The sequence below is a fragment of the Magallana gigas genome, chromosome 5, assembly GCF_963853765.1.
Source record: "Magallana gigas chromosome 5, xbMagGiga1.1, whole genome shotgun sequence".
Lineage (NCBI taxonomy): Eukaryota > Metazoa > Mollusca > Bivalvia > Ostreida > Ostreidae > Magallana > Magallana gigas.
In genome coordinates, this window is record NC_088857.1 from 56,065,608 (window position 1) to 56,090,854 (window position 25,247).

The 25,247-nt window shown below is 35.2% G+C and overlaps 1 protein-coding gene across 3 annotated transcripts; it reads left to right on the forward strand.

Moving 5' to 3' along the window:
- Window positions 1-37: 37 nt before the first annotated feature.
- LOC105321320 (protein argonaute-2) lies at window positions 38-25,247 on the forward strand. 3 transcript variants are annotated; one of them, XM_011419583.4, is made up of 22 exons: window positions 38-180; window positions 6,499-6,594; window positions 7,401-7,442; window positions 10,242-10,458; window positions 11,295-11,415; window positions 11,606-11,787; window positions 12,623-12,759; window positions 13,159-13,293; window positions 13,555-13,642; window positions 14,308-14,391; window positions 14,963-15,026; window positions 15,302-15,373; window positions 15,747-15,794; window positions 16,292-16,414; window positions 16,837-16,985; window positions 17,409-17,593; window positions 17,852-18,011; window positions 18,546-18,636; window positions 20,076-20,270; window positions 20,605-20,841; window positions 21,047-21,246; window positions 22,034-25,247. In XM_011419583.4, exons 1-22 carry the CDS (start codon window positions 162-164, stop codon window positions 22,137-22,139), a joined length of 2,751 nt encoding a protein of 916 aa, XP_011417885.1. In that variant the 5' UTR covers window positions 38-161; the 3' UTR covers window positions 22,140-25,247. The 3 variants fall into 3 exon arrangements, with proteins under 3 accessions (XP_011417885.1, XP_065939808.1, XP_011417888.1); XM_066083736.1 differs by having other exon boundaries at window positions 16,852-16,985; XM_011419586.4 differs by lacking the exon at window positions 6,499-6,594 and having other exon boundaries at window positions 40-180.

Here is a 25,247-nt window from a genome sequence, read left to right on the forward strand (position 1 = left end):
ACAAAATTTGTAAAGGTGTATTTTAAATAAGGTCAGAATTTTTTTGGGTGATTAGTATAACGTCAATCGTGCGCCATATTTTCTTTTGACAAAAGATGAAAATGACAGAAGTTTGTTTACCTCTCCTGATTTACCATTTTCCCTCGTCATAAGATGTCATAATGTTTCCTATTGCACCAGGTATTTTAAGTTAATGTGAAATACTTTTAACATAACACGATGCCTTACTAATCTTTATATAAGGTCCAAACAATGTTATCAAAGTGCTTGTTTTGTTTTGATAAAGGTTTCTACAACCAAATTAATAGATACAAAACACCAAAAACTCTGAATCAGAGGAAACTTCAACAAATAATTGTTGTTTTGAGTACTTATGCATAAGTTAATGTTATTATTTAGTAATGTCTGACAAAAATCAACTTTTTGGTAAAATTGGATGGATATACTGTACATAGTCTAACGTTAATGTAAAATTTATTATCCACATTAAAGTGTTGATGTTACACCTTGCGGAACAAATGTACCCAACATAGTCATATTTAACATTTTAAGACAAAGAAATCTAATTTTGGGTTTAAAAAATGCAGGTGGATTTTTTTCAGTTATTCTTGTGTTATACCCCCCACCCTTTCCCCTTTTCTCGTTCGCCCCAGTGGTTTTTTTTCTCTTCTCTGTAATGTTCATTTCAATATTTTTTAAATTTATTAAGCTGACTTGCCGTCATGCGAGGTTTACAGTTTTTAGGGTTAAACTTTCAATAAAAAAATGTAAACCGCATTCACAAAATCATTTTGTTTCAGCGGAAGAGTATTCTTCCTTGGTTTTAGTTTTGAAATTCCTAAATACAAATTTTTCCTTTTCTTCATATGTATGTCATTAAATTGTTTCATATTACTTACTGGTTTACATTGTAAATTTAAATAAACAGGCACCTGACGCTAAAAATATTTCATATTACATGTATATAAATAAGATAATTCCTGTCACTAATTTATAACAATGTTTCTCATGATACAGCCACTCCTTTTATTAAAATTATGCTCCGAATTCAGTCTACTGCCATTTTTATCGTTAATTCAAGTGGACGATGAACAAGTTTACACCTAAAAATAGAAGTGAAGTGGTGAATGGAAATATTTGTACCTATCAATATTGCTTAAATCTCAATTAAAAACCTGAAGCAAATGAGCACCTCTTAAAAATTCTGAATGTTGACCGTGACAAACCTTGTTATTATTATAGTAAAGGGATTAATTTTATTGCAAAAAAATATTTTTTTAACGTCAGGCACCTGTGGATTTTCTTTTTTTTTTTTTTAAATCCATCTCAGATGACACCATGCACTGACTTTGTACTGATTTAGAACCTTCTCAATACTATGTAAATTAAAATCAAAAAGAAAAAATTAGCTTGAACTGGTTCTTATTCCATTGACTTTTAAACTTTGTTTTAACAGTTGGCTACAAAATTAGGATTAAATGTGTGTTGATGGGCATATTGTGTTTTGCTTTCATTGGTTTTTTTTTCCCTGGTGGTAGATAAAATTAAATAAATTTAGAAGAAGTGTGTTTTTCTTATAAATATGCAATTAAAACAATTGCAGACTCAACACTACATTGATTCATACTGCACATGAATATAATCCTTGTGTACTTTATATATTTTTTGTAAGAAATTGAAATGGTACATATATGTACTCTAAAAATCAATGTTTACAAGATTTATATAAAAACTGGTAGTTAGGGCTGTCACGGGGGAACAATTTTTAGGGTTGTAATGAGTTTGCTTCAATTTTGGGTTTTTTGGTTTGGGTCACTTTTAAATAAAAATTCATTTCTTAAACTTCAAAAGTTCATTTTTTCCATTTCTTCTGTCCTTGATAACAAACTTGAATACAATAACTAGTCTTCTGACTAGAAATTCAAATTACATATGAACATTATTCTGTTTACTTTAATAAAAAAAAAATTCTATGTAATAATTTCACCACAGAAAACTTATTTTTGTTAGTTTATTATTAATAAGTGTACCTTTGGCCAATTTTTCAATTCGACATGTCTTTTGTTTTAAGATATATTTTAATACTTTTTAGCTCACCTGAGCTGAAAGCTCAAATGAGCTATTCTGATCACATTTTGTCTGTCGTCGGTCTGTCGGTAAACTTTTCACATTTTCAACATCTTCTCAAGAACTACTGAGCCAATTTCAACCAAACTTGGCACAAATCATTTTTAGGCAAAGGGGATTCAAAGTTGTGAAAATTAAGGGCCACACCCGTTTTCAAGGGGAGATAATTAGAAATTAATGAAAAATTTCGAGAATTTTTTAAAAAACTTCTTCTCAAGAACCAGAAAGCCAGGAAAGCTGAAACTTGTGTGGAAGCATTCTCAGGTAGTGCAGATTCAAAGTTGTGAAATTCATGACCCCCGGTGGTAGGGTGGGGCCACAATGGGGGGGTCGAAGTTTTACATAAGAATATATAGAATAAATCTTTAAAAATCTTCTTCTCAGAAACTAATCAGCCTGGAAAGCTGAAACTTGTGTGGAAGCATCCTCAGGTAGTGTAGATTCAAAGTTGTAAAAATCATGACCCCTGGGTGTAGGGTGGGGTCGCATTGGGGGGGGGGGATGTGTTAAAGTTTTACATAGGAATATATAGAGTAAATCTTTAAAAATCTTCTTCTCAGAAACTAAGCAGCCAGATGATTCTTTATAATTGTTAAGACTTTGTCTCCAGGACAATTATTCGGCCTCAGAAGAAGGCTCAGAGTTTGATGTAGCTTTATATCCCATATATAAACAATTGTTAAGGATCTTTTTGAGAACTGCAATACTCAACATGTGATATGACTATAAAATCATCCTGTTAGAAAAGGGACTAATGATTATAAACATAAGAATATCCAGGGGGAAAATGGATTTACTTTATACAGGATCTACATGTATTATTGTACATTGTCAGATTGTTTGTATTATGAGTCCATTAAGCTGATTTTATCATACCTATTGTTCCTCAGGTGAGCGATGTGGCCCATGGGCCTCTTGTTTTAATAAATGATTGCAGGAGATTTGATGAATCTAATTTGTTAACAAAATAAGTATATTTATGAATTGAAACAAGTAAAGTCTGATGAGATGTTTGTGTATTTTCTAGTTGCAGGTAATGCACACTGTGTGTTCTATTTTCTGTAAACACGAAAATTTTTCCACATCAATTTGCATGGATTTGACTTCTGGCTTTCCTCATTCAATTTCACTCGTATTAATAATAAAATCATAAAATTGTGATCCTAACCATTTCTATAAACAAATTTTGAAAACATGTTTGATGTCCAAATCGTAAGCCGCCATCTTTGTTTAATGTACTTGTATTTTTCCCTCATACACAGGTAAATTGCGAGATATTTTTATTTAGAATGAGTGAACAATCATGGATATGCATGGCCAGTTGTACATACAACTCAGTGTTTATTACAAACACAGTTATAGTATTTCCACACTAATGTACCGTTTAATTTTGGTGCCATTTTTTATAGAATACGAATTCTATTACACAAATTGGAACCGAATGGAAATCTTGAAAAATGGAATCGAAACCAAAAAGAACAAATTGTTCCTTTCTTCTTCGTTATTTCAGTGACCTGTGACAGCCCTACAGGTAGTCAGTATATATAGCCCTTAATGGCTTGGTTATGTCAAACAAGTCATATTTTGTTGTGAATTTGAATGAATATGATTTTTTCCTTTACTAGAAAGCAAAAAAATTTGTTAATAAATGCATCCTCTATGAAAACATGTACATTTAATAGGGCAGATCACCTTTGACTGGGTACTAATCATGAGTAAATAAATTCAGCTCATATCACGCCATAGTTAATTGGTAAAACTTTCAAATATCAACAGCCGGGAAAGACCTAGTTGTCTTGCAATTAAATCAATATTCAGGTTACTTTTCCTGTCAGCAATTAACACTCTAGGAGATCATTACCTCCCTTTGAGCAACAAATTCATATTCCAACAAATAACTTCAGCTCTTTATGTTTTCATTTATTTATTCAGAAAGTAAGTCATTTAGCGAGGATATATTGACTTGATTAATATGTTTATGTTCAGTTCAGTTCTTAATTTAAGTTTTTCAGCATATTATGTTTGCAATATATAACTTAAATTTGGACAAGGAATCTGTTTAGTATTGATATGTAAAGATGTCAAGCCAAAGGTCTTTGAGTTAAGATTCACCTGTGGGGAAGACAATACTTTGCCAGGTACACAGATCATAGATACATTAAAGGGCATGGTCATGGTTTTTGTTTTTTCATTGATGATGTTTCAGCAGTAAGGCATTTCTACCTGTAATGGTCAACCAAAATTTGAGTGTCAGTCATATGGTTATAAGCAAGATACAGAGCTCACAATTCTTTGTTTTGGAAAATAAATTTCATTGTCTTCAGTTTCAAGAGATACATGTACCTAACTATCAAAATATACTGTGGAATCATTAGATTTCGTGGTGGCTCAATTTTCTTGCAATTCGTGGGTACCTCCAATCCAGGAATTAACATCCTCCACGAATATAGAATTAGGTTAATGTCATTTCTTTTTGTAGGTATGAGAGAATACACGAAATTACGTCCTCATGAACCTGTAAATATTAAGCAATCCACCAAAATTGGCCCCCACGAAATTTACTGATTCCACAGTATGTTTAATCTTTTCTACATGTACTGATCGGGCAGGGTTGGTATACATATATTGGGGAACACCAATGTACTCAAGTCTTCTGTTTGACAGCCACAGTTCATTGTTTACAAAGCATTCTCACAAATTATTTACATAATGAGTTACACCATAAAAGACGAATGTTATGTAACAAATTAAGAGGACAAAATATCATTTCTGTCACTTCTGTGCCAAGGTCCATTACTGTCACTCATGATAAGGCTGTTGCAAAATTATTCAATTCAGTTTTGAAAGTTAGAAATAGTATCCAGATACTACTAATAACAGAGAGATTGCACAGTGACTGCTTTATAGAGAAGTAGGGGATACTTTCATATCATATGACATTCTCTCAAAATACATAATTAATGTCATTTTTCCTTGAATTTATGGCTTTAAATAACCAATATTCTTGTCACAGGCTCCTGACATTTTGCATTTTTCTCATATATTAAAAAATATACCCAAACCTAATAATTTGGGGTGGGGGGGGGATCCATTCCTCTGATGAATGTCAAGAAATGACTTTAAGGCCAAGGACATTCAAATTAGTTACCATGTTAAGGAGAATATTATGTTGTTTACTAGCAGTCAAGGTCAGAAGTCAGTTGAGGGTGATTTGTGATTTGATTCAGTCAACAATGTACTTGGAGTCTTGATGGATTAAGGTGGAATAACACACCTGGAAAAAGTCACTCAAATTAACAGAAAATGATTTGATTATGAAAGATATAATGATAAATAAACTGTACATAAGTCAAATAAGCGAAAATATTGCAGTTTTTGGATAAAAATGAATATCTAAAAAAATTAATTCAGTAAATAACAACAAAAGCCCTGCGGGATTCGAACTCGGGATGTACGGATCACAAGCCCGACAATTTATCCACTCGGATATGAAGTAAGTTACATGTTGGCGTCGATAAAATCCTTTTAAAAAACGAAATGTCATTTCGATAAGAGGTGAGCCATTTTGTGATGATGTGTTATTCCACCTTAAGTGTTTTAGATAATGATACTGTTTCCTGGAATCCATTGGGTTATTGATGATCTGCTATGTTCTTCTTCAGGCTTCAGGCTTCCAGTTTTACAGCTGAACAATTTTGTTGTTATGCAATATTTACTGGCAGATTAATTTTCTAAGCAATGATATTTCTACATTTTTATAAAGGAGTCTTTGACACTTGGATTGGAAAATAACCATAACATTTTAGTCTAATTGAGAAAAAACCAGTTTTATATTAAGCCATTTAACAATACTGGTAAATGCAATTTTATTTTTTCCTTTCTGCGTAAAGAAGCATGGAAGACTTAGTATGTTTTTAAAATGATTATTCATACCAGTGCCTTATTTCTGATGGAATTTAGTTGTAGAAAAATCACTGTTAAATCTGCCAAAAAAGTACTTACTATTCATTTCATTGTGGAATAAATACATGTGATCACTTCATGTAAGATGAACTTTAAAATGATCTTTAGGAATTGTCCTTTCTGGCTGGGAATTATTTACCATAATCATATTTCACTGGTAGACCCAGAAAATGCATGATATAGCATATTGCTAAGACAATTGTTGAAAATTTAATATAAACATTTCTTTTGTAAGTTTTGAGAATTTTTTCAGAAATAAGGGGTCTGCAGTTGGCGTTAGGATCTAGCATTGTCTGTCCCCGAAATAGACATTGCCCTCGTCCTTCTCCCTCGGTTAACGTGATATTTTTGTCTTGTTAGTGCTTTTTTCCAATATGAATGACGCTGCTTTTTTGTTTTTATTGCAAGGTATAGCCGGCTTAGTCACCCAGCAACTGAATGGGGCAAGTCATGGTGGGTGTACTGACCTGCAGCCACCTAACGGAATCCTATCGGCAGACATACGTAAATTTTCCCCCCTTTATTACTCTCCAAACTCAAATTGTGTTTACACAGCCCCAGAAGTATCACTGATAAGGGGGTATTTATGTTTGGGGGAGCAGAAAATTGTAGATGTTAATCTGTATGGAAAAAATGGTTTTCTTTACAGGTGCTTTCATTGTTGCCAATATATATTGTTGGTGTATTAAAAAATTGACTATGCTTGATATTTCTGGTATGCCATAATGTAAGCACAGTTTTGACCAGAATTTGTGAAATGCTTTGAGATTTTTTCAATGCCAAAGAAGTTTGCATGCTGATATTTTTATAACCAGCATTCACAGATCATTATATTCCACAAGCAGTTCACACAAATACATTGTATGTGTGCAGTGTTTTTCATGAATGTGTTATGACAATTTGTACTTTTTTAGCATGCAGAAATAGTCTAATTTTGAAAATACATGAAATCCATCTGTGAGAAGAAAAATAAATACCTCTCTCCTTTTCAGTGAACATGAACCAAAAGTCGGTCATAGACTACAGTGTAGATCTAAGTTTACAATACGAGGGCCTATCTGCATGCATGTAAACAAAGATTTGTACTTTTTACATCCTAGGAGCAAGTAGCCATGACTTACACATGTTACATGTGCAATAGAATTCCAACCCTAGTCTATAAGTATTGCAGTAATTTCGTGTTTGAGAGAGTTTGCATGAGTAGTGTGTCCTGAGAGTCTGTACGTGACCACACAGATACAGGTGTGATCTGTACCTGTACCACCTGATACACCTGTCCTGTCTCACCTGTCTGTCTGCTTCCTTTACAGGGTCCACCTTTGGTCCTTTTACCACAGTCCCCCCACCAGAACGTAAGTACCTTTACCCACTAGTACTGTATGATTATAATTACCGTACAATATTACAGGGTATTGTACTGTTGGTGAAAAGATATATTGATGTTTCTGAGTTTATTTATAAATACTAGTAATATGTTATCTGTTCGATGGTACTGACATGAAATACTGTGTACAGGAAAATATTTGTCCCCCTTTTGTTTTCACCCCTCTTGCCCTCATTGTCAGAGGCGAATTGAAGACATGGCGAATTCCAATGTCTCAAATTATCTCTGAGTCTCTTCAAACACAAATGTTTAACGGTAAATTCAAGGTGTTTGCAAGTGTAGAAGGGCCAGAAAATTACACAGAGCAAAACAACTCTGTATACAGTATACTCTTAACTAGAAGATTTTTTATCGCTGGGTTTATTAGGATACAAATCTGATTGTAGTGAACTATTAATATATAACTGTATACAGGGTTATTTTCACCCTAAGTAATTTTCGGCCTTTTACACTTGCCAAGGATTTCGCCCAGTCTTGAGTTCGCCTAGATGCATTTGTGTTAACAGAGATATTATTTGCAATATACAATTCGCCCAGTCTTAAATTCTCCCTCTGACAACGAGGGCGAAAATAAAATGGGGGCAAATATTTCCCTGTATACAGTAGTTGGTGATACAATTTATTACTGAGTTTATTTATTATGATATAAATCTGTTAGTTCTGATTTATTAATAGTGTACTGTTGGCTAAGAGATTTTTTGCTGAGTTAATTATGATATAAATCTGTTTGATTGTAGTGAATTATGAGGGTAAGACTAAACGCATACAAATTTAACATGTTTAACATATTCTGGAATGTCATTTCCATCTCTCATTGTTAAAAAAAAATGACCTTTTCTATAAATACAAATTTATTGCATAACCAAGATACCTGTACTTTATTCTCATTTTATTGCTGTGAGATGAAAATGAGAGTGAAAAATTAATGTTGTAGTATGCTGAGGCATAGCTTAAGGTGGCTCTCTATATCTTAATAGTTTCTCAAATTGGCAGAATTCCATATAACTTCTGCATATCAATTTATGGAAGGCTTTGATTATTTGATGCAGGATTTTAACAAAATGTACAAATCTCATTGTTCTTTATTCTGTATATGCCATGAACTCCTTACATCACACGTAATTATCTTGTGTCTGAGGTTAACTCTTTCCCAAGCTTTTATGTTCTGGCATAAAACATATCTTTACCTTTCTAATGTACATAATGTATTTCTAATTTCATGCTTTAAAGGGACTTGGACACGATTTGAGATTAAAAAAAATTATTTTATTTTTTATGTATAATATGGTTTACTGGTGCATTTTAAATGATTGACCTAAATATTGAATGTTAAAGTCAAGTTACAAATGATATACAGATGTAAGAATTGGTTGTTATGTAAACAAAGCTCGAGTCTTATAGTTGTTTACAAAAATGTAATGCAGAGAATTACCATTTTTTTTAGACAAAATGACACGTAAAAAACAATTTTAACTAATTCAGTATCTTCTTAAATACTAAAACAACAAAAGAAAGATACATTTGATTGAAAATTACACCAATACTATACATATGTAAAAATGACAATATTCGAGCTTTGTTTACAAAACAAAGAATTATGAACTCTGTATCTTGCTCATAACTTGATATTTGACTTCCAAAATTTGACATAGCATTATAAAATTCTATATTTATCATTATAAACATTGAAAATGCAAAAATAAATTTTGAAAATTTTAAGTCAAATCGTGTTTAAGTCCCTTTAATACAATGTATTTAATGTACTGAGGGAGAAGTGAAGTCCTGTAATGTTTTAGAGATCATTTCATTTCCCCACTACCCTAACACGATGGAATTATAGAAATAAAAAAGTTATCTTCTCATTTAATTCATTTTAATCGGTATATACAGTCAACCTCGTTATCTCGAACTAGATGAGACTAGTTAAAAACTTTGAGATATCCGGGTATTCGAGATATCAAGGGTAAAATACTAAAAGTTTAAGTATTTGGGACCTAAAAATCACTTCGACATATCCATTGTATTCAAGATATCAGTATTCGAGATACCGAAGTTCAACTGTATGTAACAATATAATTTTGTCGAAGATATTTAGCACACATCTACCACATATTGTAAGTTTTTCTCCAAATGTTGACTGTTGACTACAGCAATACTTAGATGTGAGTGATATTCATGACAAAAAGAGCTTACTATATTCATCAAATTTAGATATGTGATTATGTAAAAGGGCAACAGGTATTGGCAATAATGGGAATGGAGGTGTCATAAATTATATATCATCATCTTTAAGAAAGTTTCATTTCCTGAATGGGCAGCATTTATTAGCAATACATTTACAGTGTGTGTGTGTACAGGGGTTGGGGGGGGGGTGTAGATACTAAACATTAACTCTAAGAATTAAAGTTAAATTAAAGGAAAAAACTGATTCCATGGTAATGATCTCCATGAATCCTTCTAAAAATATTGTGAAATTCATTGGCCCTGGGTCAGGGGTTCAAGGTGGGGCTAATATGGCCGTATAATAAAAATGTATTAAATCTTAAAAAATCTTCTTCTCTACTCCCATATATATTTGTTAAATCCTAAACGCATGGTTATAATGTCCATAAAGCCCTCTACAAAATTGTGAAATTCATGATCCCTGGAGAGGGGTTTAGTTCAATTAGTAGGGGAATTTTACAATTGGTCTCTTGTTGAATTTTTTAATGGCTTCTGAAGTTCTTCACTTGAGCGGCACATGCACCTGTCTGTTCTACTTAAACAGCTCCACCCCACCCAGCTGATCAGCCACCCCCCACCCCTCCACCTCCATCTAATGGGAATGCCGGGGAGTTTATCTGCCCCCTCAGGCCTGACCATGGACGGGAGGGAAAACCCATTGCTCTACGGGCCAACCATTTTCATGTCAACATCCCTAAAGGGTTCATCCACCACTACAACGTCGCCATTACACCTGACAAATGTCCCCGACGAGTCAACAGGTAAGACAAACCTGACAAATGTCTCTGACAAGTCAACAGGTAAGACATTCACACACCTGACAAATGTCCCTGACAAGTCAACAGGTAAGACATTCACACACCTGACAAATGTCTCTGACAAGTCAACAGGTAAGACATTCACACACCTGACAAATGTCCCTGACAAGTCAACAGGTAAGACATTCACACACCTGACAAATGTCCCTGACAAGTCAACAGGTAAGACATTCACACACCTGACAAATGTCCCTGACAAGTCAACAGGTAAGACATTCACACACCTGACAAATGTCTCTGACAAGTCAACAGGTAAGACATTCAATCACAGAATTCATAGTACTTCAGCATTAGATGATTTAATGAAAGAACTTGCAGATAAGTCATTTATTTACTGAACTCACAGGTAAGTCATTTGAAACACATTAATCCAGGTAAGTCAACAGGTGTGTGACTTGTAATATAACATGGGCCCAAAGTCAATCACTGATCAAAATTCCAGATGGAATAAACAAGTACAGTACAGTACTGTATCCTACGAATGATGCATCTCGGATGTCAACAACACCTAATGAGGAATCACGTTTTGAACTTATAATTTTATTGAAAGGTCTGTAGATGAACAAATTTTCAAAGTAAAAGTTTTTCAGTACATTTTAATCACATTTGTAAGGCGAGACACCAACACTTGGCTTTGGGTAAAATTAACAGATTGTTACCTAATGTAATTCAAGAAATGATTATTCTGTTTAATATAGTCAGATTTGTTATTTGAGTGTGTTTGTGATCAGAAATTTAATGGTCAGATTTGTTACTTATGAGTGTATGTTTGTGATCAGAGAGATCGTGGAGACCATGGTTAATGCCTACACACCCCGGATCTTCTCCGGACAGAAGCCTGTGTTTGATGGCAGAGAGAAACTGTACAGTCGAGAACCACTTCCATTCGGCAAAGATAAAGTAAGTCCATGCCCAAACCACCATAAGAACGATATTTAATAACTTATTGTACACAACACTGGCACATCACAGATAATGAAGGAATGTACGTCAGTCTTTTCGAGTTACAGATGATCTTACATTATTATAAATCTATGCTTATTGAAAATAGGTATAACCTGATGTATTGTTACAAAACTCTGTGATTCAGGTGGAGTTAGAGGTCACCCTGCCAGGTGAAGGTCGTGACCGGGTGTTCAAGGTCGCCATTAAGTGGCTGTCCCAGATCAGTCTATACGCCCTGGAGGAGGCGTTAGAGGGGCGTGCCCGGAGGATTCCAGAGTGTGCGGTGGAGGCGCTGGACGTCATCATGAGGCACCTCCCCAGCATGATGTAAGTACAGACTTAAGGTCAGACAACGCGTTCATCGAGCAACATTTGGGTTTCTCCTTGTAATAAAGAGTTCCAATAAAAAAAATCCTGGTTTAAACGAAATTGGTTTGAAAAGTCATATTTAATTATGCCCCTCTCTTTGCTCTTCTACGATGGGAGATAAATTTGTTTTAATAAGAATGTATAGGAAAATGCATACTCTAATATCTCGTACAAATGCCTGATAAGGTACCCTAATTTTTTGCAAGAAAGCTGGTGAAAGTAGTAGTAAATGAAAAACAAATTACTGGAAAAAAAGTTTATAAGTTTGAGGAACGTGTCGTCTGATCGTAACAGCATATATATATACTGTGGTTTCATTTATAATAGTGGGCATCGATTCCGGTGGATTTAGAGAAAATCCCAGTTTCAAGGATACTTTAATTCTATCAACATAATGTGTTATTAATTATGTACCTTTAATGAACATTTAATTTCATGGATCACGACAAAATTCAATAAAAATTAGTATTCAAAAAATATTGATGAGACCACATTAACTGTCAGACCTTTTCCTTAAACCAAGTCAAAACTAATGTTTTCATTGAATTGGATGCAATTGCAATCAGCAATCGGTGAACCCGATATTAACATGGATGTCATATTTTGGCCAATGTTTTCTTCATATATAGGAAATTTAGTAAACATGTACAATCTTCACAAATTATTTAATCAAAAAATAAATAATGATTATTTCTGAGCTAATCTATTTAATTTCTTGATTTCTAACAACTTATTTTTTTTTTAACCCTTCTTCCTGTTCTTCAGCCCAATTCTGATTGAGTTTGTCTTGTAGGTACACCCCTGTGGGTCGTTCATTCTTCTCTCCCCCGGAGGACTATGACTACCCCCTGGGAGGGGGCAGGGAGGTGTGGTTCGGCTTCCATCAGAGCGTCCGTCCCTCCCACTGGAAAATGATGCTCAACATTGATGGTAAGTTTTACACTTACTACACCATTCTGTTCAGCATGGATGAATACCAACTTATACAAAAATTATATTTTTTTCCCCTTTTATTAGGGAGAATATTCTTAAGGTGTTATTTTTCAAAGCAGTGAATAATAACCTGTAGAAAAAGTAGATAATTTGAAATAACATTCACTTGGTTTCTAATGTTTATTCTGTGTAATTCGTTAATTCGTTTTGCTAGTATCTCTTGAGAAAAAATACTTAAAATATAGGAAAGAACTACTGGAATATAATATTCAGAAAATATATTATAAATACAAATAATGAATGAAAAGATGATGTTCTTGTTAAAAGAAATTGAGATAGCAAATGGATGATTAAGGGAAACTTTGACTGAATATAAACTCTTAATTTTTTTTGTAGTATCGGCCACAGCCTTCTATAAAGCTCAACCGGTCATCGACTTCATGTGTGAAATCTTGGAGCTGAAGGACGCCAACGAACAGCGACGCCCACTGACCGATTCCCAGCGGGTCAAGTTCACCAAGGAAATCAGAAGTAAGGGTCAAAGGACTTAATGGTCGGAAAACATGATTATAATAAGTTGGATACAAATGCACAAAATATCAAAATGTCCAAGCATATGACAGAACTTTTCATCCTCCAAATTCATCCAGGAAATCAGAAGTAAGAGTCGGAGGACTAAATGGTTACACGAAATGTTAGTGATAAGTAGAATGTGTTTCGTAAGAGACAAATGCAAAAGAATATGAAACTGTCATATATGACACAGCTTTAAATCTTATGGTTATTTTACAGACCTGAAGGTAGAAATCACCCACTGTGGAACCATGAGGAGGAAATACAGAGTGTGTAACGTCACTCGCAGACCCGCACAAACTCAGTCGTAAGTACAGCATGCACAAACTCAGTCGTAAGTACAGCATGCACAAACTCAGTCGTAAGTACAACCTATCTCAAACTCAGTCGTAAGTACAGCATGCACAAACTCAGTCGTAAGTACAACCTATCTCAAACTCAGTCGTAAGTACAACCTATCTCAAACTCAGCCATACAGTGTAAGTACTTCCAGTCTTAAACTAGGTCATAAGTACAGCTAAACACAAACTAAGTCATAAGTATAACATGCTTAAACTCAATCATAACTGTCCCAAGAACATGAGGATAGAATTCAGTTTTACATGTAAGAACAGTAAACTCAGAAGTAAAGCACACTCAATCTCATTCATGAATAGAGCACACTTGAACCGTCATAACTACTTGAGCATAGATAACAGCTTCACACTGATAAAAGCCTAATGATTCATCAGTTTGTCTGTTTGTAAACTACATGCCTTTGTACATACTAGACAGATGTAGATATACAATTTTATTTATGTGTAGTAATTCATGTAATAGTTACAAGTAACTATGATTAATTGTCCCTTTCACATTTCAGAGGATCTACGTCTCTATAATGTAGTTTTGCATGTATTAGTTGCATCTCCATAATGTAGCTATACCTGTATTAGTTACAAGTGATTAATGTATGATAACTGGTCCTGGTTCCAGATTTCCGCTACAGCTGGATTCGGGTCAGACAGTGGATTGTACGGTCGCTCGGTACTTCCTGGAGCGCTACAAAATGAAGCTACAGTAAGTAGGAGCAGGGGGCAGTTAAACATTGGAGTGGGGCAGGGGGCAGAGGTTAACATTGGAGTGGGGCCGGGGGCAGAGTTCAAAATTGAAAAGGGACAGGGGGCAGAGTTCAAAATTGAAAAGGGACAGGGACAGAGTTTAACATGAGAGTGGGGCAGGGGGCAGAGTAAAACATTGGAGAAGGGCAGAGTTAAACAGTGGAGTGGGGCAGTGGGCAGATTTAAAGATTGGATTAGGGTAGAGTTAAACATGGGAGTGGGACAGGAGGCAGAGTTCAAAATTAAAAAGGGACAGGGGTAGAGTTTAACATGGGAGCAGGGCATGTGGCAGAGTAAAACATTGGAGTGGGGCAGCGTTAAACATTGTAGTGGGGCAAGGGGGCAGATTTAAACATTGGAGTAGGGTAGAGTTAAACATGGGAGAGGGACAGAGGGAAGAGTTAAACTTTGGAGAGGACAGAGTTAAACATTGGAGTGGGACAGGGGGCAAAGTTAAACATCATTGATAAAGATAAATGTGTTTGCAATAGAGTACAATACATTACAATGAATGGTTCTCTCTCTTGCAGACACCCTCACCTGCCGTGTTTACAAGTTGGACAGGAACATAAGCACACATATCTTCCATTAGAGGTTGGTTGAATTACGCTTGTATAAAAATTTCTCAGCATCTGCAATTATCTGTATTGCATTATGCAGTTATTATTCATCAGCTTTTATTATTCCATGTACTTGCTATGAGCTTTTATGGTATGATTAAACAGACATTAATTTTCTAAACGAGCTAAACATAGACTTGTAAAAATTGTAAAAGCTATAACTTTTGAAAAAATTCTTAAAAGTGTTTGGTAAGGGAAATGGAGTGTACAGAAAGTATTTGATAGTTTGAGTGATGTTGTACATTGTAGGTTTGTAATGTTGTGGGAGGCCAGAGATGTATCAAGAAGCTGACAGACCTACAGACGGCCACCATGATCAGGGTACAATTTATACACTCAGTTACTGTAAAAGGGGCTATTTATGCTCAGGGTTAAGTACTCGTTTACTGTAGTCAAACAATACACGTGGGTATTAAATGTGTGATATAACAGTCTTAAGTTTTTTGTTTTAACATGTGCAGGGTATTTTTCGCAATTGTAAGCTTGCCATGTGATTAGTGGAAATTTCCCCCAAGCTTTAAAATCCACTTTTACTGTATCATATTGAGTTAGTAGTTCTCTAGTTAAGCCCACACATATAATGTGTTGTTCAGAATTTTGTTGAATGTGCACAAAATATACATGAGTTATACTGAGTCAGTATTCAGTGCTCTGACTTTTTTAAAACTAAGATAAATCATTCAATGTTTTGCAGGCGACAGCCAAGAACGCCCCCGACAGAGAGAAGGAGATCAACAATCTGGTGAGTTCAGTGGGTAGTACATCCACTCCAGCCTTCTCTGTTATCTGTATCGCAGTTTATTCCACAATCTATGAAATCATTATTGTTGGCAATGTCTGATTCGGAGATAGCACATTCTAACACAAAAATCCAAAAATCCCTTGTGTAGATAGCTTTTAATGTTATTTATTATTAACCTCTCTCCGTCAAAAACCAAATCAAAAGAGATTAAATGTCATATTGGGATTCTTTACAATATGCATTAGGGAGGATGGGATATTTCAATATATTGACATGCTTTCCTCTAAAATATCGTATAATTAACCATAACTTTATACGGCTTTTACCTGAAACCTGTATTTACATGTTTATTTCTAATGTTGATATTTACAATTACACCCCCCCCCCCCCCCCCACATCTCTCTTCCAAATCAAGAGACTATTTCCTCTTTGAATTCTTTATAAATGCATTATATTTACATGTGTATGTCTAATGTTGATGTTTGCTTCTGTTGTAGGTCAAGAAGGCCAGTTATAACAATGACCCCCACCTGAGGACGTTTGGAATCACAGTAAACCCCCAGATGATGGATCTACACGGCCGGGTCCTCTCTCACCCCAAACTACAGTACGGGGGAACGGTCAGTAAATGCCTCCATTCTGATTGTCAATTGGCTGATTTCAGCATTTAAAAATTAAATATATTAAGATGATATTTTCAACTGTACATGAAATACATTAACTGGGATTTCATTAATCATTAATATTTGTTGAATGTTATTTTCTTTGGATATCGTTGTTGAGTTGATCCACAAAACTAAAAGCATGTTGGAGTGAAATATTTAATGGCATATTGTTTTGATATATTCATTGGCCACAATTCATTTAAAACAGTGGTTTTCATTAAACCCATGAAAATGAATGTTCATAAATATTAAAGAAACTGCAGTTTATTATTAAAACATGTCACATTACGGTAAATTCATATGAAAATTTTTTATCGTTTGTTTAAACATGTACAGTGTGTGGGTTTTTGACATCCATCGTGAATTATGTTGAATAGAATTCGGAATTTCAGACGAAAGCCCAGGCCCTGCCGAACCAGGGCGTGTGGGATATGCGAGGGAAGCAGTTCTATTTTGGGATCGAGATCCGTGTGTGGGCCATAGCATGCTTCGCCCCCCAGAGGAGCGTGAGGGAGGATGCATTGAGGTATGTCATTTACCTTAAACCAGTTTGTAAACATGCTTATTTAAGAAATGAACTCAATATCTACCCAAGTTATACTCGTATAACCTGGGTTGGGGCAGTTAACGCTTTATAATCCGCTAAGCAAATGCCGCGTTACAACCAGAATTAAATTATATGAGTATAAATTCTGTAGATGTTGAATTTATTCCTTTTGATTTAATTTTCAATCTTAGTACAGAAATGAAGAATAAGAGCCAATGAAACAGTGCATTACATAACATATTTAACTATTGTCCTATTCATGCATGTGAAGATTACAAATAATGTTTATTAAAAAAATGTTTTAGCAACATACTTTATGAATTACTATGTGTTAAAACTCCAAAAAATTGATTTTGACATTTTCTGTATGAATCAGCAGTTTGATTGCTCTCTGTTTGATAGGAACTTTACCCAGCAGTTACAGAAGATTTCTACAGATGCAGGCATGCCCATTCTTGGTCAGCCGTGTTTCTGTAAGTATGCCACTGGGCCTGACCAAGTGGAGCCCATGTTCCGTTACCTGAAGAATACGTATGCAGGGCTACAACTGATTGTGGTGGTCTTACCTGGACGGACTCCAGTGTATGGTGAGTCTTTGTTCACCTTAACCAGTAAATATGGCGCATGTGTAAAGAAAAAGTAGATTTATTTACTGCTTTTTAGACTTTAAGATGACTCGATTCTTCTACCTTTTTCACATCATTCTACCAGTCAAAACTGATAATATTATACACTATACCATTTCTAAAAACTATTATATTAAACATAGACTCTATAGTTGGATAACAGTGAAAATGTAGTACATGTGTCAGGAAGATATAAAGAATTGTTGTTTGTGGTTGTAGCGGAGGTGAAGCGTGTGGGAGACATCCTGTTTGGTCTGGCCACTCAGTGTGTACAGTCCAAGAACGTGAACAAGACCTCGCCCCAGACGCTATCTAACCTGTGTCTGAAGATCAACGTCAAGCTGGGCGGCATCAACAACATCCTGCTACCCAGCTCCAGGTCAGTAACAAACAAATCTGCAAGCTTCACAAGAGCATCCTAATAAAAAATATTTCTTTCTACAACCAGGCCTGCCATATTTGTTGCTTATGTTCATGTACATAGTCTCTGGTTACAAATATTCCTTGTGGTGAACCAGATTATCCTTATTGATAATGACTGATTTACAGTGGCTGATTTTCAAGACTCTGTCCAGTGTATTGTTCTATTGATTCACTGTTTATTTATGTCAATGCATATAACCTAGACATATTTATATCATGTGATTTATAAGTGATTCAGTGATTGACATGTGATATAGTGCTTCTGATAAGTTTGCAAATATAATAAGTACAGAATTTACTGTAAGTGTTTTTGATTTTGCCCCATGATATTTCCATCAGGTTTAAATAGCACTGAAAAATGATTTTTGTTGAAATAAATAACAGCATAATCAATGGCAAAAAATTTACTTTGTTTTTGAAAGTGCAGACAGATTGCACAAAATATTAAGAAACAGAGAAGTTAATGCTTGTTATGGGTTGATTTTTTCAGACCCCTGGTGTTCCGTGAGCCGGTCATCTTTCTGGGAGCTGATGTGACCCACCCCCCAGCTGGAGATACCAGCAAACCCTCCATAGCCGCCGTAAGTTGTCTGAATCAGGACTCTGTAATTATTACGTCACATACATGTATAATATACATGTACATACCAGCATTAAGTTGTCTGAATCAGGACTCTGTCATTATTACGTCACATACATGTATAATTTTAGGGAATTACATTAGTTTAAATCACATATACCGGTAATGTATATTTACTTATCTCTTAGAAATTCATGTTTTGTATGTTCTATCAGTTTCTGTGTATAGTAGTCGTCTGTAAATACTTATTCAGGACCACAATGTGAACTAGTTTTTGTAAGCCAATTGTGCAATCCTGTATAAATAAAGGACATTATTGTCCCCCGCCGCAACGCGGAGCGGGGACATAGAAATTCCGTGCGTCCGTCCGTCACACTTTTTTGTAAGCGCTCTCATGCCTACAAATTTTGACGGATTTTCATTAAATTTATACCAAATGTTTATACCACTATTACCTTGGTCAAGTTCGAAAATCAGCATTGGTCGATACTTTTTGTTGGAGTTATGGGACTTTGACTGCAATAATGACTCCGTTTTATCCAAAAATTGACCTTGTAAGCGCTCTTATGCCTACAAATTTTGACAGATTTTCATTAAATTTATACCAAATGTTTATACCACTATTACCTTGGTCAAGTTCGAAAATCAGCATTGGTCGATACTTTTTGTTGGCGTTATTGGACTTTGACCACAATAATGACTCCGTTTTATCCAAAAATTGATCTTGTAAGCGCTCTCATGCCTACAAATTTTGACAGATTTTCATTAAATTTATACCAAATGTTTATACATGTACCACTAATACTTTGGTCAAGTTCGAAAATCAGCATTGGTCGATACTTTTTGTTGGAGTTATGGGACTTTGACCACAATCATGACTCCGTTTTTTTCCAAAAATTGACCTTGTAAGTGCGCTCATGCCTACAAATTTTGACGGATTTTTATTAAATTTATACCAAATGTTTATACCACTAATACCTTGGTCAAGTTCCTAAATCAGCCTTGGTCGATAGACTCGATACTAGTATACTGCTTGACCGGCGGGGGACCCTGGAATTCTATTCTTGTTATTATTATTATATAATGTACATGTACAGAGCAGCGGTATTTATAAAAGTCATCTTACTCATGATGGTCATTACAGAGATATTTATCATACCTTCTATTAAAACAGTTTCCTGTTACTTTCAAACTTGCAGGCATTGAGCTGATGTTTCGTTATGTGGATCTACATGAAAACTTTAGAATGAAGATTGAGTTTTGCCTAGATTAATATGCTTGTAGCAAAGCTAATGTCCTTTCATTTCAAGCCATTAAATAAATACGGTTTTCTGATGTTTTCTTTGATATGCCTACCTACAGTCAGTTAACATGCATGTTTATTTAGACATATAAAAGGAAAAACGGCTCTTGAGGTACAATTGGTGTCATTAATTTCAGGTGGTGGGGAGTATGGACGCCCACCCCAGCCGTTACTCAGCGACGGTGAGGGTACAGGAGCACCGTAAGGAGGTGATAGAAGAGTTCTGCTCCATGGTCAGGGAACTCCTGATCTCCTTCTACAAGTCCACCCAGTTCAAACCGACCCGCATCATCATCTACAGGGACGGGGTCAGCGAAGGACAGTTCCAAAAGGTGAAGTACATCACACGCTCTAATAGAAAGGGAATGTGTCAAAACTTTGTAGATATATCACCAGCAAGGGTTATATTGTATGTACTTGTGTATTTCTACTGTATATCTTATTTATGTTTGTCTTTAGCCGCTGTGTAGATTGATGTTTTAGAGTGTTCAAGTTTTGAACAAGGGCTACTTTTGTTTTTGGCATTCACTAGTAGAATTCTGAATTTATTGTTCAGCCATTGTGAGGTAAATATTTCAAGAGTGTTTAGACAGTAGGCACTCAATAGAACTTTTGGCCTCCTTGTTGTATTAAACATTAAATTAATTGTTGACTTATCATCAACAGGTGCTTGCCCATGAACTGAGAGCGGTGAGGGAGGCCTGTATGAAGCTAGAGATTGGTTACCAGCCGGGAATCACCTTCATTGCCGTCCAGAAGAGGCACCACACCAGGCTCTTCTGTGCCGACCGCAAGGACCAGATAGGACGTAGCGGGAACATCCCGGCGGGAACCATTGTGGATGTCGGAATCACCCACCCCACACAGTTTGACTTTTACCTATGCAGCCATGCCGGTATACAGGTGAGTCAGTTTTATGATACAATGCTAGAGTTTACAATCAGTCAGATTTTCCATAAAATTATTTCCTTTAAAAAACACAATCTCTGGTATGTGTAAGATATTTATTAGCTCATTTAAAAAGTATTTGAAAGAGTTGTAATTACAACACAGAATCTTCATCTCGGAATTTGAGGACTTAGTACTTTATTGTGATGTTTTAATGCAGGGCACCAGCAGACCCTCCCATTACCACGTGTTGTGGGACGACAATTGTTTCAAGGCGGACGAGCTCCAGCAGTTGACATACCAGCTGTGTCACACGTACGTACGCTGTACGCGTAGCGTGTCCATCCCTGCTCCTGCGTACTACGCTCACCTGGTGGCGTTTAGAGCGAGGTATCACCTTGTGGAGAAAGAGCATGACAGGTGAGAATTTCTAAGTAATACATGACAGGTGAAAATTTCTAAGTAAAATGCATATTCATATACAAACACATAACAAATTACTGGTGGGAAATGTAGGTGCAGATGTTCGTCTGGATTTTAAATCAAAACTTTATTTCAAATATTTATGTTAAAATTGAAATACCGTATTTTTCGGAAATTAGGTCGATACTTTTTTTCCATGACACGTGGACCTCGCCCTATTGGTATGTGCTACCGTAGTCATGCCTCCAGGCTAGGTTACTATCCCCCGGTTAACACCAGTTTGTACACATGGCAGGGAAGTAATAAAAAACGATCTTAAATTAAAACCGGTCGTACTGAATTAATTGGTTTGAAAATTGTGATGCAATTTCAGACATTTTCTTACGATGTTTTCAAGAAATACATTTTATTTCCCTTTTGTTTAAAACTGTGAAATAAGATTAAAGGCTACTATATGATAACGTTATTGGTTTAAACCATTTATTCATTAGAACTAGCGGTAATTTTTCGACCAATTCTTCGAAGTCGACCTATTTATACTTTTTTTAAATTTTTGGCTAAAAACGGCCTCCTTCGCCCAATAAACCGTATCAACCTAATTTTCGAAAAATACGGTAGATAGATTTTGACTGTATTACTTGGTTATCAAAAGAATTTTTAATATTCATGTATGATGCAACGAAACAAAAGTAATATATTTGTAGCGAGATAGATATATATAAACCCAGCGAAATAGATCACTGGAAGATGTAAGCACTGACCAAGTTTTATTTTCTGTACGCAGCGGAGAAGGGAGCCGTCACTCAGATGAGATGGAGAGGACACCCTCGGCCATGGCTCGAGCCATCACCGTCCACCCCGACACCATCAAAGTTATGTACTTCGCTTAGACCACGAAACAATTACCTGATCTTAGGAAATGATTTAACTCACCAGATATTGGCAACCTGCCAAAAACCAGCTCACCCAAACTTTACAAAGTGCTCCCACGGAACAGTCTAGTCATCCACCACAGCGTCGACGATTCATGTTTATTCATGTGTACGACGATGTCTTATCGCACATTTCTACTTTTATTTTTGTTAATAAACTGTCCCTATCAATGCATGAGTGAGCAATTGTTAAATATAAATGTATTTGTTTTTTTTGAAAAAATGATATGAATAATATTAGAGTGTAATTACTAGAGAACACTATTAATTTGGAACAGTGTATTTTTCTAGAATTGTGAAGTTTTGTCCATTTTGAGTTGGTTTTCTTACTTGTAGCAAATTTTTGAACTGGTGGTGATTATTTGAGGCCATCATACTATTTTTCAAAATGTTTTCCATTGACTTATCGGGGTCAAGTGCTGTTTTTTGGAGATGGTTTATAGGGGTTTGGTGTCTGATGCATGCTTGTTATGGTCTCTGAACACCTGTCAGTGTTGACACTTGATATTTAAAGGGTGTTGTATATGTAGTCTTGAACAACATGATCTTTTTTTTAAAAATGATCATTCGAACAATAAGGTGTATCTTTTTGTATTTTGTAAAGAATTCATTAATGCATGATTTTTCGCAATAAGTGTGATGTTACATTGGGTGTTGGGAATGTTTCAGTCCGAGTTTTGCATCTGGGGAAATTACAATGCATATTCAAGAACTGTGAAATATTGACAACAATTAGTTCATCTTTCAAACTGAATCTCATAATTTCAAGGTCAAAGTACCAAAATTTATCAATATTTTGATCCCATTGGAGTCTTCATAATAGAGTTAGAGCAGCTGTTCAATATTAAGATTATACTTTTTATACACCATATTTGATCCTCTATGTAACACATTTTAACACCGGACTGAGTGTATAAAGATGTTATATATATTAGAATTGTTCATATCATGTCATTTTGTGTGATGTACACTGTTTTACCAAGCAGAAGCCGGGAATCTGTTATTATGTATTTACACTGCATCATTTCAAGATAAGTTCATGTTAGAATGGCAGTAGAATTTTTGTCTATTTTAATCTTACACTCAGTATATAGTCTTGTTATTCGCTGTAGAATCATTCAATTTGTGGGCTGTAATTTTCATGGATTGCTTGTTCCAAGAATGTAGTCAAACATTAATTTTATGAAATTCTTTAAAATTAATTTGGTTGTTCCTATCCACAGAATCCATGAATTCTGGATTAAGAGTTCCACAACATTCATGGATTTGTGGATTTTGGAACCCACACTATTGATAAATTTGTAAATAAATGTATCCAGAAGTAAATGAACTTTGACCCCACAAAAGTAATGAGACCACAGTACTAGCATTGGATAGTCACAGACTAGATAAATTGTACCCTGTATCTTAATTAAATGATTCCTTGTAATTCTTCCTTTGATTAGCCCCAGAATCAATGTAAATAATACTAAAGTATGTTCAATTGTGGGTGTTATTGTCAAACATTTGATGTCAGTACTCCATCATAGCAGGACGTGACAAGGTTAGGTCAAACAGATCATGACCCAGTGTTTACACCTGTACAGGTAATGGAATAGTGTGAAAGTACCTTCCACATCTGGCCAGTAGTTGAGAGAAGGTCAAGGTCAGGCTATACTGGAGTCAAGGTCACAAACCAAATGATGGCGTTTTCTTTGTATGTGCATATATAAAGCAATGGAAGAAAGGCTGTGGACAACTTTTACTTTGTACTGTATTATTCTGTGGTGTCTCTGTAGTCAGTTTTACTTTTAGTTATTTACATCATGTGCAGTGAACTTTGAACTCTTGTTGTTATAAACAATATATTTTGTTATGATAAAAAATTTCAAAGCAAAACAAAAAAAATACATTTCTGACCTTGTGTAATGCATTGATAAGGAAAAGTCCTTGCAGCAATTCTGAATGATAGAATTATGTAGACATGGCCCTATGAAGTTAATAATGGGGATGATGATAGAATTATCCCATTCACTGTGTACACATGTATGCTCAACATAGTGCTCCCAAACAGCTAACTATGCAGGTCCATTATACGTATACAGAGAAGCTATGGACATGTCTACTTCACGTAACACAATGAATATGGGCAGGTTCATTACTTATCTCACAATACTGACAAAAGCTATGGGCAGGTCCATTACACATAACAGAAAAACTATGGGCAAGTCCATTACACAACTATGGACAAATCCATTACACATTTTAGAAAACCTTTTGGAAGGTCAGATGCTAATTACCATAACTATGGGCAGGTCCTCTTCACATAGCAGAAACCATTGGCAGGTCCATTACCCAAAAAAATGTAGGGGCAGGCCCATTACACCACACAGGAAAAATTATGGGCATGTCATCACAGAAAAAATAGCTATGAGCAGACACACTGCACATCATGGAGAAACTATGAGCAGGTCCATTACACATCATGGAGAAACTATGAGCAAAGCCATATGAATATGGATTTTAAACATGGCTCACAGTGACTAGAAATTGATTTATTACATCATTTCACAACAAACTTTATCTTAAGGTTCATAAAGTGTATGGGCAGCTAATTGTTAATAAATAAGTACTTTACTAGGGAAACTCTCATGTTATTCATCTGATGAAAATTGCACAACAGCAGTTTTTGTGAATGCTGTTAAGAATTGGAAGTATTGCAACTGACTGTTAACACAACAAATGTAAAATTTTGATGGCACAATATTATGAAATTTATTAAAACTTGATCTTTCTGTAAAACTATGTACAGTGCTTCTCAGTTAATGTTTCTGTTGTGTAAGGATGTCATATTATTATTCGACAAATGAGATAATCATGTTATAATTTTGGATCATCGGACTTTGAGATCACAGTGGTTTATAGAATGAATATCATTTTTAGAAATTTACAAATGCATGAACTTTATTCATATCCTATATCTATATTGAATATGTTGTCCTTTATCTGTTAACTTCTTTGTTTTTATCTGTTATAATTGTAGATTTACAGCTTAAATTTAACAAAATAAATTGTCTTTGATACAGA

What these genes read in the sequence shown, in the direction of transcription:
- LOC105321320 (XM_011419583.4), top strand. An exon ending in AGACCCGCACAAACTCAGTC is followed by an intron (nt 13,643 to 14,307) that starts GTAAGTACAGCA and finishes TCCTGGTTCCAG; the next exon opens with ATTTCCGCTACAGCTGGATT. An exon ending in ACACATATCTTCCATTAGAG is followed by an intron (nt 15,027 to 15,301) that starts GTTGGTTGAATT and finishes TGTACATTGTAG; the next exon opens with GTTTGTAATGTTGTGGGAGG.